Source organism: Saimiri boliviensis, chromosome 7 (genome assembly GCF_048565385.1).
Source record: "Saimiri boliviensis isolate mSaiBol1 chromosome 7, mSaiBol1.pri, whole genome shotgun sequence".
NCBI classification, from domain to species: Eukaryota; Metazoa; Chordata; class Mammalia; order Primates; family Cebidae; genus Saimiri; species Saimiri boliviensis.
The window spans coordinates 71,587,789-71,608,733 of record NC_133455.1 but is presented as its reverse complement, the minus strand read 5'-3'; the positions used below and the strand labels follow the sequence as shown (position 1 = coordinate 71,608,733).

Genomic DNA, 20,945 nt, shown 5'->3' with positions numbered 1-20,945 from the left:
ACTACTTTTTTTTTTTTTTTTTTTTTTTTGAGGCGGAGTTTCACTCGTTACCCAGGCTGGAGCCAGGCTGGAGTGCAATGGAGCAATCTCAGCTCACCGCAACCTCCGCCTCCTGGGTTCAAGCAATTCTCCTGCGTCAGCCTCCTGAGTAGCTGGGATTACAGGCACGTGCCACCATGCCCAGCTAATTTTTTGTATTTTTAGTAGTGACGGGGTTTCACCATGTTGACCAGGCTGGTCTCGATCTCTTGACCTCGTGATCCACCCGCCTCGGCCTCCCAAAGTGCTGGGATTACAGGCTTGAGCCACCGCGCCGGCCTATTGTTCACTACTTTTACAGAATGCACTAAATGTGAGTTATTCAAAAACAAAATAAACTACCATTTTGTTAGATTCAATAAATATAAAATTTCTCTGTCAAATTCCTATAGAACTTTCTAAATGCTTACACTTAATTTCAAAAATTGTTTCATTACAGATTGGTAACAAACGTTGAATAACTTTTTTTTTTAAGATGGAGTCTTGCTCTGTTGCCCAGGCTGGAGTGCAGTGGCATGATCTTGGTTCACTGCAACCACCTTCCATGTTCAAGCTATTTGTCTGCCTCAGCCTCCCGAGTAGCTGGGACTACAGGTGCGCACCACCATGCCCGTCTATTTTTTGTATTTTGGTATTTTAGAGATGGGGTTTCACCATATTGGTCAGGCTGGTCTTGAACTCCTGACCTCATGGTCTGCCCTTTATGGCCTCCCAAAGTGCTGGCATTACAAAAGTGAGCCATCGTGCCTGGATGAATAACATTATTATAGTTATTTGTCTTTGCATCTGAATTTTAGATCATACTAAGGATGTTGGACTTCATCCTGTGGTGTTACTGGAACCATAAAGACAAAACATAAAGACTCATGGCATGGTCATATCTGCACTTAGAAACAAAGTGGAGGAAGGATTTATGGCTGCAAAAACAGAAGGAAGTTCAGCTTGAAAAAATCTAAAAGACCCTCTCAACTGAGAGATGGCAAGGCACTGGCATGGGGAGGAAGAACAGATTCAAAAGATAGAAAATGAGATCAGGCCGGGTGCGGTGGGTCATGCCTGTAATCCCAGCACTTTGGGAAGCCAAGGTGGACGGATCATAAGGTCAAGAGATCGAGACCATCCTGGCCAACATGGTGAAACCCTGTCTCTCCTAAAAATACAAAAATTAGCTGGGCATGGTGGTGTGCACCTGTAGTCCCAGCTACTCAGGAGGCTGAGGCAGAAGAATCACTTGAACCCCAGAGGGGGCGGTTGCAGTGAGCCGATATTGTGCCACTGCACTCCAGCCTGGGCAACACCGTGAGACCCCATCTCAAAAAAAAAAAAAAAGAAAGAAAATATGATAGACAGAATTTGATTGATTGGCTGAGGCTGAGGGGTTGAGGGAAGGGAATGAGGGTTTAGGGTGACTATCAGGTTCCTAGCTTGGGTGACTGTGTATGTGGAATGGAGTGTTCCTTCTCAAAACTCTGGAATTGCCCACATTAAACATTCATGGTCTGAAAATCCTTTATCTACAATTCCTAAATTCAAAAAAATTATGAAAACCAAAAGCTTGGCGGGGTGCAATGGCTCACACCCTTAATTCTAGCGCTTTGGGAGGCCAAGGTAGGTGGATCACCTGAGGTTAGGAGGTCAAGAAAAGCCTGACCAACACAGCAAAACCCTGTCTCTATTAAAAATACAAAATTAGCCAGGCATGGTGGTGCAGGCCTGTAATCCCAGCTCCTTGGGAGGCCGAGGCATGATAATCGCTTGAACTTGGGAGGCAGAAGTTGCATTGAGCCGAGATTGCACCATTACACTCCAGCCTGGATGACAGAGTAAGACTCCGTCTCAAAAAAAAAAAAAAAAAAAAAAAAAGGCCGGGCGCGGTGGCTCAGCCTGTAATCCCAGCACTTTGGGAGGCCGAGGCGGGTGGATCACGAGGTCAAGAGATCGAGACCATCCTGGTCAACATGGTGAAACCCCGTCTCTACTAAAAATACTAAAAATTAGCTGGGCATGGTGGCGTGTGCCTGTAATGCCAGCTACTCAGGAGGCTGAGGCAGGAGAATTGCCTGAACCCAGGAGGCGGAGGTTGCGGTGAGCCGAGATCGCGCCATTGCACTCCAGCCTGGGCAACAAGAGCGAAACTCCGTCTCAAAAAAAAAAAAAAAATACAAAAAAAAAATTAGCTGGGCATGGTGGCGTGTGCCTGTAATCCCAGCTACTCAGGAGACTGAGGCAGGAGAATTGCCTGAACCCAGGAGGCGGAGGTTGCAGTGAGCCGAGATCGCGCCATTGCACTCCAGCCTGGGGTAACAAGAGGGAAACTCCGTCTCAAAAAAAAAAAAAGAAAAAGAAAAAGAAAAAAAACCCCAAAAAAACAAAAATTAACTGGCGTGGTGGCGGGCACCTTTAATCCCAGCTACACGGGAGGCTGAGGCAGGAGAATTGCCAAGATTGTGCCATTGCACTCCAGCCTGGGCAACAAGGGCAAAATTCCGTCTCAAAAAAAAAAAAAAAGAAAAAGAAAACCAGAAGCTTGTTCATAACTTATTTGACAATAAAATCTAGTATGAACTGAATTCATTTTGTGGCAAAACCTGACCTAAACTTACATAAGGTTATTTATAGTTTTCACTTCTCCATCTTTCACTTAACACAGTATGAACAGTCATATATGTCATTGCAGAAATATTAATTTGTTTGATTACTGGGCACTGTCCAGATGCCACTGGGATTGTTGCTTTATATTTTGTATATGCACCATACTATCTTTCAAAAATCTAAAAAATTTTGAAACACATTTATCCAGATTTCCCACCCAATTTACTCATCAGTGTTGGCCTGAGTTCTTTTGGATATTTGCATAAATCCAATCCACCTGCAGATAATGAATATTCATTGCATTGTGTGCTATAGACTCTGAAGGAGATTCTTGGTGTTTTGAGCAGTGTCCTCATTAAAACAAGGCTCAACGTTTCTTGAATGACTATCTTTAAGTGACAGCACTCATTTGGATAAGTTGTAATGTGTTTCTGGACAGCCGGTCTTATTACGATACACCTCATTTATACATTTTAGTAGTCAGTGGTCAGTGATCTTCTGAAAGTAGTTCTCAAACCTCAAATTAGTTCCCCTGGTTTTGCCCTGAGTGAAAACCAAAGAGCAAACTCTGAATGGTGAGAATGGGGCCTGATTAAAAAATGAAGTATGTGTTTATATATGTGTACATATACCTACACATAAAAATACACATACATATCTACACATATGTATTAGTAGACTTTATTTTTATTTTATTTATTTATTTTTCAGATAGGGTCTCACTCTGTCACTCAGGCTGCACGGTGGTGCGATCACAGCTCACTGGCTCAGATGATTCTCCCACGTCACCCTCCCAAGTAGCTGGGACCACAGGTGCATGCCACCACACCCGGCTAATTTTTTTTTTTTTTTTTTATTCTTTGTAGAGATGGGGTTTTGCTATGTTGCCCAGGCTGGTCTCAAACTCCTAGGCTCAAGTGATCCACTTGCCTTGGCCTCCCAAGATATCGGAATTACAGGTATGAGCCACCACGGCTGGCCTATTTATTCGTTTTTCTTTTTTAAGCAACAGGGTCTCACTCTGTCACCCAGGGTGGAGTGCGATGGCACAATCATGGTTTACTGCAGGCTCAACCTCCCAGACTCAAATGATCCTCGCATCTCAGCCTCCTGAGCAGGTGGGACTATAGGTGCGTGCCACCACATTCAGCTAATTTTTGTATTTTTGTAGAGACAGAGTCCTACTATGTTGTCCAGGCTGGTCTTGAACTTCTGGGCTCAAGCCATCCTCGGCCTCTGTCTCCTAAAGTGCTGGGATCACAGGTGTCAACCACTGGGCCTAGCCAACTTTATTTTTAGAAACAACATTACATGTACAGAAAAATTGAAAAGATAATATGGTGAATTCCTATACACCCTACATTCAGTTTCCCCAGTTATTCTGACAGTATGGTACATTTGCCACCATTAATGAACCAGTATTGAAATATTATTATTAATTATAGTCCACAGTGTATTCAGATTTCCTTAGCTTTTTAAACTAATTTTTTTTCTGTTCTGGGATCTCATCCAGAGCACCACATTATGCTTAGTTCTCAAAAACATAATGGGCTGGGTACGGTGGCTCATGCCTGTAATCCCAGCCCTTTGGGAGCCCAAGGCAGGTGGATCACCTGAGGATGGCAGTTTGAGACCAGCCTGACCAACATGGAGAAACCCCGACTCTACTAAAAATATAAAATTAGTTGGGTATAGTGGCACATACCTGTAATCCCAGCTATTTGGAGGCTGAGGCGGGGCAGTTGCTTGAACCTGGAAGGCAGAGGTTGCAGTGAGCCGAGACGCCGCCATTGCGCTCTACCCTGGGCAACTAGAGCGAAACTCCATCTCAAAAAACAAAGAAACAAAACCATAATGATGTTTTGATAACTTTGACACCTTTCAGGAGTACTGGTCAGGTATTTTGTAGGATTACTTTACTGGAATTTGTCCGTTTTTCTCATAATTAGAGTGGTGTTAAGAGTTTCTGGAAGGAAAATCAGAGTTAAAATACCATTTTCAGCTGGGCACGGTGGCTCATGCCTGTAATCCCAACACTTTGGGAGGCCAAGGCGGGTGGATCACGAGGTCATGAGATCCAGACCATCCTGGCCAACATGGTGACACCCTGTCTCTACTAAAAATACAAAAAAATAGCCGGGCATGGTGGCACGTGCCTGTGGTCCCAGCTACTCGGGAGGCTGAGGTGGAAGAATCACTTGAACCCAGGAGGTGGAGGTTGCAGTGAGCCGAGATTGCGCCACTGTACTCCAGCCTGGCGACAGAGCAAGATTCCGTCTAAAAAAAAAAAAAAAAAAAGCCATTTTCATTTCATTTTATTGAGGGTAAATAGCATCAACATGACTGATGCTGACTTCCCTAAGTCAGTTGAGGGAGTGTATGTGAAACATAGGATGAGCATACCAGCACTGTTGGCCTAGACTTTTCCTTCTGGGAATGAAATTTCTTCCCTTGCCCATAGCTCAGCCCCATTTTGACTTTTTTTTTTTTTTTTTTTTTTTTTTGAGGCAGAGCCTCACTCTGTTGCCCAGGCTGGTGTGAAGTGGCCCAGTATTTGCTCACTGCAACCTCCGCCTCCCGGGTTCAAGCCATTCTCCTGCCTCAGACTCATGAGTAGCTGGGATTACAGGAACCCGCCACCATGCCAGGCTAATTTTTGTATTTTTAGTAGAGATGGGGTTATGCCATGTTGGCTGGCTGGCCTCAAACTACTGGGGTCAAGTGATCTCCGGCCTCAGCCTCCCAAAAGAGCTGAGATTATAGGCCTGAGCCACCACGCCCAGCCCCTGTTGACTTTTTTTTTTCTTTGAGATGGAGTCTCGCCCTGTTGTCAAGTCTGGTGGCTGGAGTGCAGTGGCAGAACCTCAGCTCACTGCAACCTCTGCCTCCTGGATTCAAACCATTCTCCTGCCTCAGCCTCTCGAGTAGCTGGGACTACAGGTGCCCACCATCACACCTGGCTAATTTTTGTATTTTTAGGAGGGACGAGATTTTGCCATGTTGACCAGGCTGTTCTTGAACTCCTGACCTCAGGTGATCTGCCTGCCTCACCCTCCCAAAGTGTTGTGATTACAGGTGTGAGCCATTGCACCCAGCCCATTTTGACTTTTAAAAAAGTCCTTGTTTTAAACCAGGTGTAGTGGCTCACACCTGTAATTTCAGCAATTTGGGTGGCCAAGGTGGGAGAATCACTTGAGGCCAGGAGTTTGAGGTCAGCCTGGGCAACATAGCAAGATCATGTCTCTACAAAAAATAATTTTAAAAAATTAAGCCATTCAAGCCTGTAATCCCAGCACTTTGGGAGGCCGAGGCGGGTGGATCACGAGGTCGAGAGATCGAGACCATCCTGGTCAACATGGTGAAACCCCGTCTCTACTAAAAATACAAAAAAAAAAAATTAGCTGGGCATGGTGGCACGTGCCTGTAATTCCAGCTACTCAGGAGGCTGAGGCAGGAGAATTGCCTGAACCCAGGAGGCGGAGGTTGCGGTGAGCCGAGATCGTGCCATTGCACTCCAGCCTGGGTAACAAGAGCGAAACTCCGTCTCAAAAAAAAAAAACCAAAAAAACAAACACACACACACACACACACACACACACACACACACACACACACAAATTAAATTGTTTTGAAAACTTGAGCCTTCCCCAGAAGATACCCCCTTCCTTGAATTTCTCAATTCACTTGGCGCTATCATTTGTAGTCTTCCTACCCATCACCATCAGATCCTCTTTAAAAAAAAAATTTCAATTTCTACTAACAGTTTCAGAACACCTGGCTCTCTGCTGGACCCTCATTGTGTTAAATCATTGAATGGGAAGCAGTTAATCCATATAAATATGGATTGGAGTCAGTAGTATTTAGGTTAGGACCACAAACCAGATGAACTATGAAATCTTGGGCAGGTTCCTGTGGCTGTCTTAGCTTTGGCTTCTTAAATAGAATTGTATTTGTTTCATGAGATGATAAGAGGAATAAATAAATCTTTCTTTCTTTCTTTTTCTCCAAAACAAAAGAGTCTTGCTCTGTTGCCAAGGCTGGAGTGCAGTGGTGTGATCTCAGTTCACCACAACCTCTGCCTTCCAGGTTCAAATTATTCTCCTGCCTCAGCCTCCCGAGTAGCTAGGGCTACAGGTACGTTCCACCATGCCCGGCTAATTTTTGTATTTTTGGTAGAGACGGGGTTTCACTATGTTGGTCAGGCTGGTCTCTAACTCCTGACCTGGTGATCCACCTGCCTTGGCCTCCCAAAGCTGGGATTACAGGCCCGAGACACCGTGCCCAGCCAAATAAATATATATTTTTTTAATTTCATTTAAAATATATATGTAAGCATTTACTTATTCACAAATCTTTCTTAATTCTAACATTCATTTTGCTTCAAAAAAAAAAAAAAAAAAAAAAACCCGGGGCCGGGCGCGGTGGCTCGAGCCTGTAATCCCAGCACTTTGGAAGGCCGAGGCGGGTGGATCACGAGGTCAAGAGATCGAGACCATCCTGGTCAACATGGTGAAACCCCGTCTCTACTAAAAATACAAAAAAATTAGCTGGGCATGGTGGCGCGTGCCTGTAATCCCAGCTACTCAGGAGGCTGAGGCAGGAGAATTGCCTGAACCCAGGAGGCGGAGGTTGCAGTGAGCCGAGATCGCGCCATTGCACTCCAGCCTGGGTAACGAGCGAAACTCCGTCTCAAAAAGAATAAAAAAAATAAAAAACCCTGTAAATACATTTTTAAAAGCTAATGTTTATGCTTACAAAAAATATTGACAACACACACTTTTTTGTGACTTCTATTTTAAATCCTTTAGGACTCTGGAGAATCACACTTTGTCAGTCGCCTTTAAAAATTGCCCTGTCAGGACCCTACTCATAAAGCCATCTAAATCGTAGGCGTCTCTTAACAGAAAGGTTGTGATAAAAAGGAACTGAAAGAAAACCGAAGGAACTTCAGTTTCGATGGAAATACCGAGTTTGGTCAAGGAGGACGCTCCCATTCCGATTTCCTATTGGTTAATCTTACCATCAATCACACCAGTTGTAAATAAACTGAAGACGGAAGCATGTTGTTAGGGGGTGGGATCTTCCTGTCGCCATTGCTAGGGTGAGAACCCATTTTCTAATAGGCTGAAAGCTGCTTTTCCCGCCCTCTCTCTTCAGTTGCTAAGGGGCGGGACTCGTGGGGGCCCTTGGGGGCTAGAAGCTCTGCCCATCCGATTGGTTGGTAGGGGCAGGTCTCATAGAGGGTAGGCTGCTGGCGCTGCCAGTTCAGGGTTAGTTGCTGGGGTAAGGCACGTGAGGAGGCGGCGGCTTGAGGCAACCATGGCGGGAGGAATGAAAGTGGCGGTATCGCCGGCAGTTGGTCCCGGGCCTTTGGGCTGGGGGGTCGGGGGCGGTAGGGTAGTGCGGCTACTCTTGATCCTTTCCGGCTGCTTGGTCTACAGCACAGGTACCGCCCGGGCAGCAGCTGCCAAGGGGGCGGGTGCCTAGGGGGTTATTTTTGGAAAAGTGGGGATTGTCTCGAGAGCGCGGGCAGTTACTCTGCCTAAGGGCGGTGGCTCTACCGAGGGGCGCCGCCATCGTGTAGTGGAAGAAACTTGGCGGGTTAGTGGGCGTCGGGACTGTGGGTCTGGGCCCTGGAGGGGGCTGGGGCAGCTTCTCAGAGTGGGGAGGAGCCTGGAGACAGGAAGGGAGGCCTAGACTGGTTGAGAAGCGGTCCTTGGTGGCTTTTTTGAGCTGCGGAGGCCTCCTCGAGTTTCTTGCTTCCAAGGGAGAAAATCCGGGACCGTTCTGGGCAGGCAAAGCTGCCGCAGGAAAGGTACCATCTCATTCATTTGGCAAATTAGCAAACACCATCTGAGCGTATGCTCTTTGTCAGGACGTAAGGCACGGGTGGCAGAACGGATGTAGTTGACAGAAATGCAGTGATCTCTTAACATCTGCTCTTGTAAGACCTTGACTTTTTTTTTTTTTTTTGATACGGAGTTTCGCCCTTGTTCCCCAGGCTGGAGTGCAATGGCGCAATCTGGGCTCACTGCAACCTCTGCCTCGGGTTGAAGCGATTCTCCTGCCTCAGCCTCCTGAGTAGCTGGGATTACAGGCGACTGTCACAGCGCCCGGCTAATTTTTGTATTTTTAGTAGAAACCGGATTTCACCATGTTGGTCGGTCTGGTCTCAAACTCCTGACCTCGTAATCCATCCGCCTCAGCCTCCCAAAGTGCTGGGATTACAGGCCTGAGCCACTGCATCGGGCCACGACCTTGACTTTTAACTAACAGCCCTGTAGAACAGAACTGGAGTTATTATATTCCACTTTCCGGAAATGATACGAGTGCCATTCAGCATCAAATAGATTTCTTTTGGAAATTGATTCATTCCTTCAAGCAAACTTACTTGGTACCTGCTGCTGGATAATGAAATTTGGACTGGAAAGGAAACTCTTTCCCTTCCAAACCAGAAAATTTTAGAGTGTGTTTATGGAAACACCCTTGTCATTAAATTCACAACAGAAAAATAAGTGAGGTTTTCTAGAATCCGCTGGAGGAAGTTGAAACTTAAGAGAATAAAGAGCATAGTATCTCAAACACACATTACAATCTCTCTTTTTTTTAATTTTTATTTTTGGAGACAGAGTCTCGCTCTGTTGCCAGGCTGGAGTGCAGTGACGCAATCTCGGCTCACTGTAACCTCCGTCTCCCGGGTTCAGGCGATTCTCCTGACTCAGCTTCCAGAGTAGCTGGGTATCTCATAAACACACATTATGATCTCTCTAAATTTTTTTTTTTTTTTTTTTTTTTTTTTTTTTAAGACAAGTCTCGCTTTGTCACCAGGCTGGAGTGCAGTGGTGCGATCTCGGCTCACTGCAACCTCTGCCTCCCAGGTTCAGGCTATTCTGCTTCAGCCTCCTGAGTAGCTGGGACTACAGGTGTGCAGTAGCACGCTGAGCTAATTTTTGTATTTTTAGCAGAGATGCAGTTTCACTGTGTTGTCCGGGATGGTCTCAATCTCTTGACCTCAGGATCCTCCCACTTTGGCCTCCCAGAGTGCTGGGATTACAGGTGTGAGCCACTGCACCCGGCCTTTTTTTTTTTTTTTTAAAGATGGGGTTTCCACCGTGATGGCCATGCTGGTCTTGAGCTCTGAACTCCTGACCTCAGGTGATCCACCCACCTCGGCCTCTCAAAGTGCTAGGATTACAGGTATGAGCCACCACGCCTGGCCTTACCGCCCCACCCCACCACCCCCTGCCTCCGCCCCCAGATGGAGTTTTGCTCTTGTTGCCCAAGCTGAAGTGCAATGGCACCATCTCGGCTCACTGCAACTTCTGCCTCTCAAGTTAAAGTTATTCTGCCTCAGCCTCCCGAGTAGGTGGGATTACAGGCACGTGTGCCACCATGCCCAGTTAATTTTTTGTATTTTTTTTTTTTTTTTTTTTTTTGGAGACGGAGTTTCGCTCTTGTTACCCAGGCTGGAGTGCAATGGCACGATCTCGGCTCACCGCAACCTCCGCCTCCTGGGCTCAGGCAATTCTCCTGCCTCAGCCTCCTGAGTAGCTGGGATTACAGGCACGTGCCACCATGCCCAGCTAATTTTTTGCACTTTTAGTAGAGACGGGGTTTCACCATGTTGACCAGGATGGTCTCGATCTCTTGACCTCGTGATCCACCCGCCTCGGCCTCCCAAAGTGCTGGGATTACAGGCTTGAGCCACCGCGCCCGGCAATTTTTTGTATTTTTAGTAGAAGCGGGGTTTCATGTTAGCTAGGCTGGTCTCAAACTCCTGACCTCAGATGATCCACCAGACTCAGCCTCCCAAAGTGCTGGGATTACAGGAGTGAGCCACCATGGTTGGCCATGCTCTCTTTCATCTCTCCCATTGGTTCCTGCCTGTCTCATGCTGCCACTTGAAGATTATCCTTGCAGCATTTTTTTTTTTTTTTTTTTTTTTTTTTTTTTTTTTTGAGACAGAATCTTCCTCTGTCTCCAGGCTGGAGTGCAGTAGTGCGATCTCGGCTCACTGTAACCTCTGCTCTCTGGGTTCAAGCAATTCTCTTGCCTCAGCCTCCTGAGTAGCTGGGACTACAGGTGCATGCCACCACGCCCAGCTGATTTTTGAATTTTTTATTTTTATTTATTTATTTATTTATTTATTTATTTATTTTGAGACGGAGTTTCGCTCTTGTTACCCAGGCTGGAGTGCAATGGCACAATCTCAGCTCACCGCAACCTCCGCCTCCTGGGTTCAGGCAATTCTCCTGCCTCAGCCTCCTGAGTAGCTGGGATTACAGGCACGCACCACCATGCCCAGCTAATTTTTTGTATTTTTAGTAGAGACGGGGTTTCACCATGTTGACCAGGATGGTCTTGATCTCTTGACCTCGTGATCCACCCGCCTCGGCCTCCCAAAGTGCTGGGATTACAGGCTTGAGCCACCGCGCCCAGCCGATTTTTGTATTTTTAGTAGAGACGGGGTTTCACCATGTTGGCCAGGATGGTCTCGATCTCTTGACCTCTAGATATGCCCACCTTGGCCCTTGCTTTAATAAGGTGATCTCAGCATCCCTAGAAGACGGCCTAGGATAACATTTGAAGGACTTATGTGAATAAACTTCTCAATAAATAGGGTAATGAGTTGTAGTGAGAAAAAGAGAAAATATAGGCAAAAATGCCCCTACATAGTAAGCACTCAATCAGTAGTCTCTTTCTCTTTTAAGTTTTTCTCTTTTTTTTTTTTTTTTTTTTTTGAGACGGAATCTTGCTGTGTCGCCCAGGCTGGAGTGGAGTGGCACAATCTCAGCTCACTGCAACCTCCGCCTCCTGAGTGCATGCAGTTCTGCTTCAGCTTCCAGAGTAGCTGGGACTGCAGGAATGTGCCACCACGCCCAGCTAATTTTTGTATATTTAGTAGAGATGGGGTTTCACCATCTTGTCCAGGATGGTCTAGATTTCCTGACCTCATCATCTGCGTACCTTGTGCTCCCAGAGTGCTGGGATTACAAGCGCTAGCCACCACAGGCGGCCTTCACTCAGGCTGGAATGCAGTGCACAATCATGGTTCACTGTAAACTCCTATTTCGGTCTCCCCAAGTAGCTGGGACTACAGGAACATGCCATTTGCCTGGCTAAAAATCATTCTTTCTTTAATGTTTCTGGAGTAAACATTTGGTTGTATATTGGCTTGTACTGTTTGTTGGGTATTGGTGGCTTGTACTGTTGGTTGGATATTTGTGGTATTTCTAGTTTTTCATTGTTGTAAGTTTGTGAACATCTTTGTGTATACATTTTTATTTGTTTTTTGAGATAGAGTCTTGCTCTATCACTCAGGCTAGAGTGCAGTGGCTTGTCTACCTCCTAGGTTCAAGCGATTCTCCTACCTCAGCCTCCCATAGCTGGGATTACAGGCATGATCCACTGTGCCTGGCCATTTTTGTTTGTTTGTTTGTTTGTTTGTTTTTGTTTTTTGGTAGAGATGGGGTTTTGTCGTGTTGGTCAGGCTGGTCTCAACTTGATGTAAATGAGGTCAAGCATTCCCCTCACCTTAGCTTCCCAAAGTGCTGCAACTACAGGCATGAGCCACCACGCCTGGCCCCAACTTTTTATTTCTTTTCTTTTGTTTATTTTTTTGAGATGTATTCTTGCTCTGTCGCCCAGGTTGGAGTGCAGTGGCATGATCTCGGCTCACTGCAATCTCCCCCTGGAGATTGCAAGATTCACTGCAATCCCTTGAACCACAGGGTTCAAGTGATTCTCCTGTCTCAGCCTCCCAAGTAGCTGGGATTACAGGCACCTGCCACCACACCCAGCTGATTTTTGCATTTGTAGTAGAACCTGTGTTTCACCACATTGGCCAGACTGGTTTCGAACTCCTGACCTCAAGTAATCTATCTGCCTTGGCCTCCCAAAGTGCTGGGATTACAGGTGTGAGCCACCATGCTGGCCTGGACAGTGTTCACTTTTAAACCTTGAATTAGCTGATACTAAATTGAGAGGAGAATCTTCCATTTTGGTAAACCAGAGGGACTACATGTAATCATTGCCCACTCTTAAAACATGATGTGAAACAAAACAACTGGAAGGAAGCAACCTTATAATCTTTCAGTATCCTCCTAAAGTACTGTATGTTAAAAGTATTGCTGGCTGGGCACGGTGGCTCACGCCCATAAATACCAGCACTTTGGGAGGCTTAGGTGGGTCGATCATTTGAGGCTAGGAAGGAGTTTGAGATCAGTCTAGGCAACATGGTGAAACCCTGTCTCTACTAGGAGAAAAAAAAAGCCAGTTGAGGTGGCTCATGCCTGTAATCCCAGCTACTAAGGAGGCTGAGATGGGAGAATCACTGGAACCTGGGAGGCAGAGGTTGCTCGGAGCCAAGATCGCACCACTCTACTCCAGCCTGGGTGACAGAGCAAGACCCTGTCTGGAAAAAAAGAAAAAAATTGCTGGCCGGTTGTGGCAGCAGATATGTAATTCCGTGCTTTGGGAGGCCAATGTGGGAGGATTGCTTGAGGCCAGAAGTTCAAGACCAGCCTGGGCAACTGTAGTAAGACCTTGTCTCTGAAAAAACAAACAAACAAACAAACAAAAACTAGCTGAGTGTGGTGGCATGTACCTGTAATCCTGGCTGCTTGGGAGGCTGAGGTAAGAGGATTGTTTGAGCTCAGGAGTTTGAGGCTGCAATGAGCTATGATTACACTACTGCACTCTAGCCTGAGCAGCAGAGCCAGACCCTGCCTCAAAAATAAAATAAAAAAGTTACCAATTCTGTTCTACTCAGGAAAGGGCTAGAGAAAATCAACAGACTTTAGCTTACTTTAACTATTCCTTTATAAGACAGGCAGTATATCTAGTGTTTAAGACCGTAGTCAGACCTAGGGGTGAATCTCAGGCTATTTACTAGTTGTGTGATTTTGGAGCAAATTACTTAACCTTTCTTAAACATCAGTTCTTCATTTATAAAATAGTGATTATGAGAGTGCTTACCTCATAGCATTGTTGGGAGCATTAAATGAGATAGCATAATGTCTTAATACTTAGTAGTAGTTTTTATTACTTGTCTGACTGAATGACTGTAATATTTAAATAATTAAATGACAGAAATAAGACTCTGCCTTAGTTCTCATTTTTTTTTTCTTATTTCTCAGTCTGGCTAATGTTTTAACCCAAAGTTTAGGAAAGTGGTTAATTTAAACTTTTTCATTAAATAAGTTGTAGTTATTAGCTTATTATGTTTAATTCTTATTTCCTTTCTTTGCATAAAGCTGAAATTGATGTAAATGTGGTCATGCTTCAGGAATCCCAAGTTTGTGAAAAGCGTGCCAGCCAACAATTCTGTTACAAAAATGTGCTTATCCCAAAATGGCATGATATATGGACACGGATACAGGTAATAACTTGGAATCCTCTGGCAGGGGCAGCTTCTGTAAATTTATGTCTGCTGTTGATTAGTGAGTATTTTGACACTTTTCTCCCCTTCACATACTTAAAAAAAAAGTTATTAACATCTTGTTAGGGTTGAGATTATCCTGATTGTGTTTTCATCAATAAGCATTTATGCCTACTTTGTATTCCTCTCTGGTTTCTCAAGTATATTGTAGTACTCTAAGATAAACTTTCTTTCCTTCTCCATCCTTTACCCAAAGAAACTGCTTCCTTTTCTTATCCTTCATTTTCTAGCATGGGTATGTGCATGCACACACACACCCCCCTCTTTCTTTTTATTTATTTTTTATTTATTTATTTTATTTTTTGAGGCGGAGTCTCCCTCTGTTGCCCAGGCCAGAGTGCAGTGGCACGATCTTGGCTCACTGCAACCTCCCGCTCCCAGGTTCAAGCGATTCTCCTGTCTCAGCCTCCCAAGTGGCTGGGATTACAGGCATGTGCCACCACACCTGGCTCATTTTTTTTTTGTATTTTTAGTAGAGATGGGATTTCATCATGTTGGCTAGGCTGGTCTGAAACTCCTGACCTCAGGTGATCTGCCTGCCTCGGTCTCCCAGAGTATTGGAATTACAGGCTGTAAAGTTTTACCCTGCTGTTCCTATTCTATTCTAATTCTACATGAGATTTTTTTTTTTTTTTTTTTTTGAGATGGAGTTTCGCTCATTACCCAGGCTGGAGTGCAATGGCGCAATCTCGGCTCACCGCAACCTCCGCCTCCTGGGTTCAGGCAATTCTCCTGCTTCAGCCTCCCGAGAAGCTGGGACTACAGGTGTGTGCCACCATGCCCAGCTAATTTTTTGTATTTTTAGTAGAGACGGGGTTTCTCCATGTTGACCAAGATGGTCTCAATCTCTTGACCTCGTGATCCACCCGCCTCGGCCTCCCAAAGTGCTGGGATTACAGGCTTGAGCCACCGCGCCCGGCCTACATGAGATATTTTATAAGCCCCCTGAGCTGTAGAATGACTTTGGTCTCATGTATTTCATAACACTGTTAAGTCACCTGGCAAACAAGAATGTCTGGCCGTAACAATGATTGAACAAAATGAGTCTTTCAGAAATGTTGTAGTTGATATAAGCATAGTTACTGATAAGGGCATTTGTTGTTTTGACATCAAAAACAGAAGGGTGGACTTGTGGATTTTTTTTTTTTTTTTAAAGACAGAGTCTCACTCTGTTGCCCAGGCTGGAGTGTAGTGGCACAACCTTGGCTTACTGCAACCTCCACCTCCTGGGTTCAAGTGACTCTTTTGCCTCAGCCTCCCAAGTAGCTGGGACCACAGGCATGTGCTACCATGCCTAGCTAATTTTTCTATTTTTAGTATTGACAGAATTTCACCTTATTGGCCAGGCTGGTCTTGAACTCCTGACCTTGTGATCGGCCCGCCTCAGCCTTGCAAAGTGCTGGGGTTACAGGCATGAGCCACCACGCCTGGCTGATTTGTGAATTAAAAAAAAAAAATTCTTTTAAAAAATCGTCTGATAAAAAATTCATACTCTATCTGGGGCACATTATAACCAACATTTACCCATAATCAGTGACTTGTGACAACAGATTGAACTCAGCCTGTCATTATGGAAAACTTTTAGTTTTCTGGGACAGTTTATGCCTGGCAATCTTCTTAATATTATAGACTTTTGCTTTGTGTGATCTCACATATCTCTATTGATAACTCTTTCAGCTTGGAAGTCTTTGTTCCTTTATGTTCAGGCCTAATAGTAGATTCAGATCATGTTAACAAGAAGATATTCTAACAGCTGTCTCTGTAACATGTGTAGTGTTATTTGCCCAATTGTGTTTCAGCCACTGCATTTCTATATTCCTGATAAGCTTTGTGGAAAACTGGCACTATTACTAATTTAGCTGTTTACTCTGAGGGTTTTTAAAAAAATTGTATTTGTGAAAAATTGAAATTCCTACTTCCTTTTTTCTCATCCTGATTTTATTTGTGTTACAGATCCGAGTAAATAGTTCCAAATTGGTTCGAGTCATCCAGGTAGAGAATGAGGAGAAACTGAAGGAGCTAGAGCAGTTTAGTATCTGGAACTTTTTTTCCTCCTTTTTAAAAGAGAAATTGAATGACACCTATGTTAACGTGGGTCTATACAGCACAAAAACCTGCCTCAAAGTTGAGATTATAGAGAAGGACACCAAGTACAGTGTCATTGTGATCCGGAGTAAGTCTCACCTCTGTTTTTCTGATGGATTCTATAGTGATAAGGACTGAGTTTTGAAGGGTATAATTAGTGAGACTGAGAAGTCGCCCAGGACAGCTCCAGTGGGTTGATGATAACCCTGAGTATACCACTGCTCCAAACAGTTCATGGAGACTTCACCTGACGTCAGACACTTTAGGCCTAGAATTGAAACTCCACCTAAGGAAATTCTGAGTACCTCCTTTACCTAGAACTGTGAAGACTTTTATTCCTAATACAGTGTGCTACTGATGGCCCTGAGCATATATATCAAATACTCTTAGAGTAAATCAGGTAGATGTATTCTACCTTCTGGACACTTCTAGACAAAGGTAACTGTCTGATGTGTACATGCCTACATTTGAAGATGTGAATGGCTAAGCAATAAAAATTGGAGAAAGGTAAAATTGAATATTAATTCACAAGTAAAGGCTGGGCGTGGTGGCTCACGCTTGTAATCCCAGCACTTTGGGAGGCCGTGGTGGGTGGACCACAAGGTCAGGAGTTTGAGTCCAGCCTGACCTACAGTGTGAAATTCTGTCTCTACTAAAAATACAAAAAAATTAGGTGGGCGTGGTGGTGCGTGCCTGGAGTCGCAGCTACTCAGGAGGCTGAGGTAGGAGAATCACTTGAACCCAGGAGGCAGAGGTTGTGGGGAGCTGAGATTGCACCACTGCACTCCAACCTGGGCAATAGAGCAAGACTGTCTCAAAAAAAAAAAAAAAAAAAAAAAATCACAAGTAAAAAGAGTATTTGTGGAACCATAAATAAAGATGAAGATCACTGCAGTTTAAAACTTACTCAGTGGAACTGGGAAATGACTGAGAAAGTTTCAGAGGAGGCGAATCCTATTGAATTCTCTCTAACTTTGTTTCCCCTTGGTTACTATACAGGGTCCTGGGATGTAAGTAGCAGAAATGTTTCCAGGTTTAGCTATGAAATAGGTTGTGGCCTTCCATTTGCCTTAGGGTTCTTTGGTTATGTAGGGTTGGCTTGTTTTTTGACGTTCCTTCCACATTTACTGATTCCTTCTGCTCCTGTTCTGTTTGTGGGCCTCCTGTAGACTTACAGCTCTTGAATGTGAAAGCTGTGGGAGTATCTGGTATGCCACCAAGGGGCCTTTGCTAGGGCCCCCTGGTCCTGAGTGAGATTTATTTGCGTGTAGGCTTTTCCAGCACAGTGCTCTGTGGCAAAAGGAAGTAGGTGGTATTGTTGGGCAAGAAAAGCACCCAGTTAGAGAACAACACAAGGCCCTGACCCACAGTTTTGGGAAAATCTGCTGAATTCCATGACTCTGGGTATCTTAAAACTTGAAAGTCAGAGTGATAGAGACCCCTTGTGGGTGATTACATGAATTGCTGATGGTACTATGTATATAGCTCTGTCCAAAATGAAGCTTGAGTTTATTTTAACCTTAGCATAGGTAGTTGAAATAAGATCTTCAGGCAAATACGGGTTAGACAGAGACCTAATTATACATTAGAAGGGTGCCCAGGCTTTAGGTGGGATTTACAATGCTTTTTAGATGGGCTGTTTGCATTTATTTTTACTGTAGCTGATGAATAGTGCCAATATTGTCTTTATTCTATAATGCCTTAAGCTGTTTTGTTCCCTTATTAAGCAGAAATCTTTATTTATTTCAGGATTTGATCCCAAACTCTTTCTTGTTTTCCTTCTTGGACTTATGCTATTGTTTTGTGGAGACTTGCTAAGCAGGTAGGTTCTAAGACTAGTGTGCAGGATGACACGGCTCAAATCTATCCTGCTTGGGTTTTATCATAATAACTATTAAGTACTGCCATTTCCATTTCCTGAACCTTTATGGCTTGGCCATTGCCTGCTTGGATATTTTTAAAAGTGCTTTAATGTGTATTATGATTTTTGTTTTTTCTTATTTGAACAATATTGGCAAAAATGAAATTCTCACATTAGGTTGTTCCATCATTAGATTGATAGGAGTTAGTCAATACAATGAAATGGAACATCATCACCCTCTGTATTGCTAGAAGTAATGTGTTAAGTTGTCATCTTTACAGATCCATGGGTTGATGAGTTTCATTTTGTTCAGATGTAAAGAGACAAATATCAGCTGCTCAGCCTGGGCAATATGGTGAAACTCTGTCTCTACAAAAAATATAAAAATTAGCTGGGCGTGGTGGCTTGTGATCGTGATCCCAGATACTGGAGAAGCTGAGGCATGAGAATTGCTTGAGCCTGGAGGCGGAGGTTGCAGTGAGCCGAGATCGCACCACTGCACTCCAACCTGGCTCACAGAGGGAGACCCTGTTTCAAAAAAAAAAAAAAAAAAAAAAATCAAGTTCTTATTCATTTTCTTCTTTTAGGAACCTACTAGCTAAGACAGGTGTACTAATATGAAGAAAACATAGGTAACAAACATTGAATGAAGATAAAATCAACATTAAGTTTATATACAAGTAAAAAGTATTTCTGGAGTAGTGAATGAAAGATTAACAAATTGGAGTTTGAAGTTGGGCTGGAGTGGGGTTGGTGGAAGTTGTTCCTTATCTTGGGGATGCTGAGAGAAATAGGGAGGGAGGAATAACTGGTAGAAAAAGTCTGGAATGAGGGCTGGTTGTGGTGGCTCACACCTGTAATTCTAGCACTTTGGGAGGCTGAAGGGGGAGGATGACTTGAGCCCAGGAGTTTAAGACCAGCCTAGGCAACATACTGAGACCATGCCTCTACAAAAAAATACAAAAATTAACCAGGCATGGTTGTGTGTGCCAGTAATCCCAGCTACTTGGGAATCTGAAATAGGAGGATCACTGGAGTCCTGGAGGTTGAGGTTGCAGTGAGCCATGATCACACCACTGCACTCCAGCCTGGGTGACAAAGTGACACCCTGTCTCAAAAAATCATAATAATCAGGTTGAGAGAGATGATGGGGATGGGAATAGGACATGATGCAGAGGTTTATTATTGTGAACTATTTGAGGGAAACCCTTTGATATTAATCTTCATAATCTGGTAGTAACTACATAGTATCAGTCTCTGCAGTTCTCTGACCTCAGGTTTTGGGCAAATACAGGCACACTTTGCTTTATTGTGCTTTACGTTATTGTGCTTCACAGATGGTTTATTTCTTTCCAAATTGAAGGTTAGTGGCAACCCTGTGTCAAGCAAGTCTATCACACCTTTTTTTTCCAGTAGCATGTGCTCACTTTGTGTCTCTGTGTCACATTTTAGTAATTCTTAACAATATTTCAAATTTTTCATATGATTATTATATCTGTTACAGTGATCCATGATTAGTGCTCTTTGATGCTACTATTGCTATTATTTTGGGGTACCGTATGCCCATGTAAGACAGCATATTAGTCCGTTTTCATGCTGCTGGTAAAAACGTACCTGAGACTGGGTAATTTATAAAGAAAAAGAAGTTTAGGCCAGGCACGGTGGCTCATGCCTGTAATCCTAGCACTTTGGGAGGCCGAGGTGGATGGATCACCTGAGGTCAGGAGTTCAAGACCAGCCTGGCCATCATGGTGAAACTCATCTTTTTTTTTTTTTTTTTTTTTTAAAAAGAAGTTTAATGGACTCACATTTCCACATGGCTGGGGAGGTCTCACAATCATGGTGGAATGCAAAAGTCACGTCTTACATGGCAGCAGGCAAGAGAGAATGAGAGCCAAATGAAAGGAGAAACTCCTTAGAAAACCATCATGTCTCAAGAGACTTATTCACTACCATGAGAACAGTATGGGGAAACTGCCCCCATGATTCAATTATCTCCCACCAGTTTCCTCCCACAACATGTGGGAATTGTGGGAGCTACAATTCAAGATGAGATTTGGGTGGGGACACAGCCAAACCATATCAGACAGTGAATTTAATCGATAAATGTCGTGAGTGTTCTAACAGCTCCACCAACTGGTGATTCCCCTGTCTGTCTCCCTCTTCTTGGGCCTCCCTATTCTCTGAGAAACAACAATGTTGAAACTAGGCCAATTAAAAACCCTACAGTAGACTGTAAGTGTTCCAAGTGAAAGGAAGAGTCATACATTTCTCACTTTAAATAAAAAAACTAGAAATGATTGTGCTTAGTGAGGACAGCAAAAGGCAAGATAGGTTGAAAGCTAGGCCTCTTGTCCCAAGTAGTCAGCCAAGTTGTGAATGCAAAGGGAAAGTTCTTAAAGGAAATTAAAAGTGCTACTTCAGGGCACACGCAAATGATAAGAAAGTGAAACAGCCTTATTGCTGATATGGAGACAGTTTTAGTTGGCTTTTGAGAAGATTAAACCAGATACAACTTTTTTTTAAAGCTAAAGCCTGATACAGAGCAAGACCCTAACTCCTCAATTCTTTGAAGGCTAAGAGAAGTGAGGAAGCTGCAGAAGAAAAGTTTGCAGCTAGTGAAGGTTCTTGGTTCTTGAGGTTTAAAGAAAGAAGCTGTCTTCATTACATAAAAGTGCAAGGTGGGCTGGGTGTGGTGGCTCACACCTGTAGTCCCAGCACTTTGGGAGGCTGAGGTGGGCAGATCACCTGAGCCCAGGAAGTTCGAGACCAGCCTGAGCAACATGGTGAAATCCTTCCTTTACAAAAAATATCAAAAAGTTAGCCAGGCATGGTCCCAGCTATTCGGGAGGCTGAGGTGGGAGAATCACCCGGGCCCATTGATTGAGGCTGCAGTGATCCATAATCACGCCATTGCACCCCAGCTTG

General features: G+C 44.2%; 1 protein-coding gene across 4 annotated transcripts in view; it reads left to right on the top strand.

Annotated features, from left to right (window-relative positions):
* Positions 1-7,911: 7,911 nt before the first annotated feature.
* Positions 7,912-20,945, top strand: part of NEMP1 (nuclear envelope integral membrane protein 1) — a 30,229-nt gene continuing 17,195 nt past the window's right edge. Inside the window, exons 1-4 of one of the 4 annotated variants that reach the window (XM_010337213.2) lie at positions 7,912-8,077; positions 13,887-14,011; positions 16,025-16,244; positions 17,906-17,978. In XM_010337213.2, coding sequence (XP_010335515.1) covers positions 7,951-8,077; positions 13,887-14,011; positions 16,025-16,244; positions 17,906-17,978 — 545 coding nt within the window. In that variant the 5' untranslated portion in view covers positions 7,912-7,950. Of the gene's footprint in view, positions 8,078-8,103; positions 8,447-13,886; positions 14,012-16,024; positions 16,245-17,905; positions 17,979-20,945 lie in introns of those variants that run through there. The other 3 variants (XM_074402763.1, XM_010337212.2, XM_074402764.1) reach the window with 3 other exon arrangements.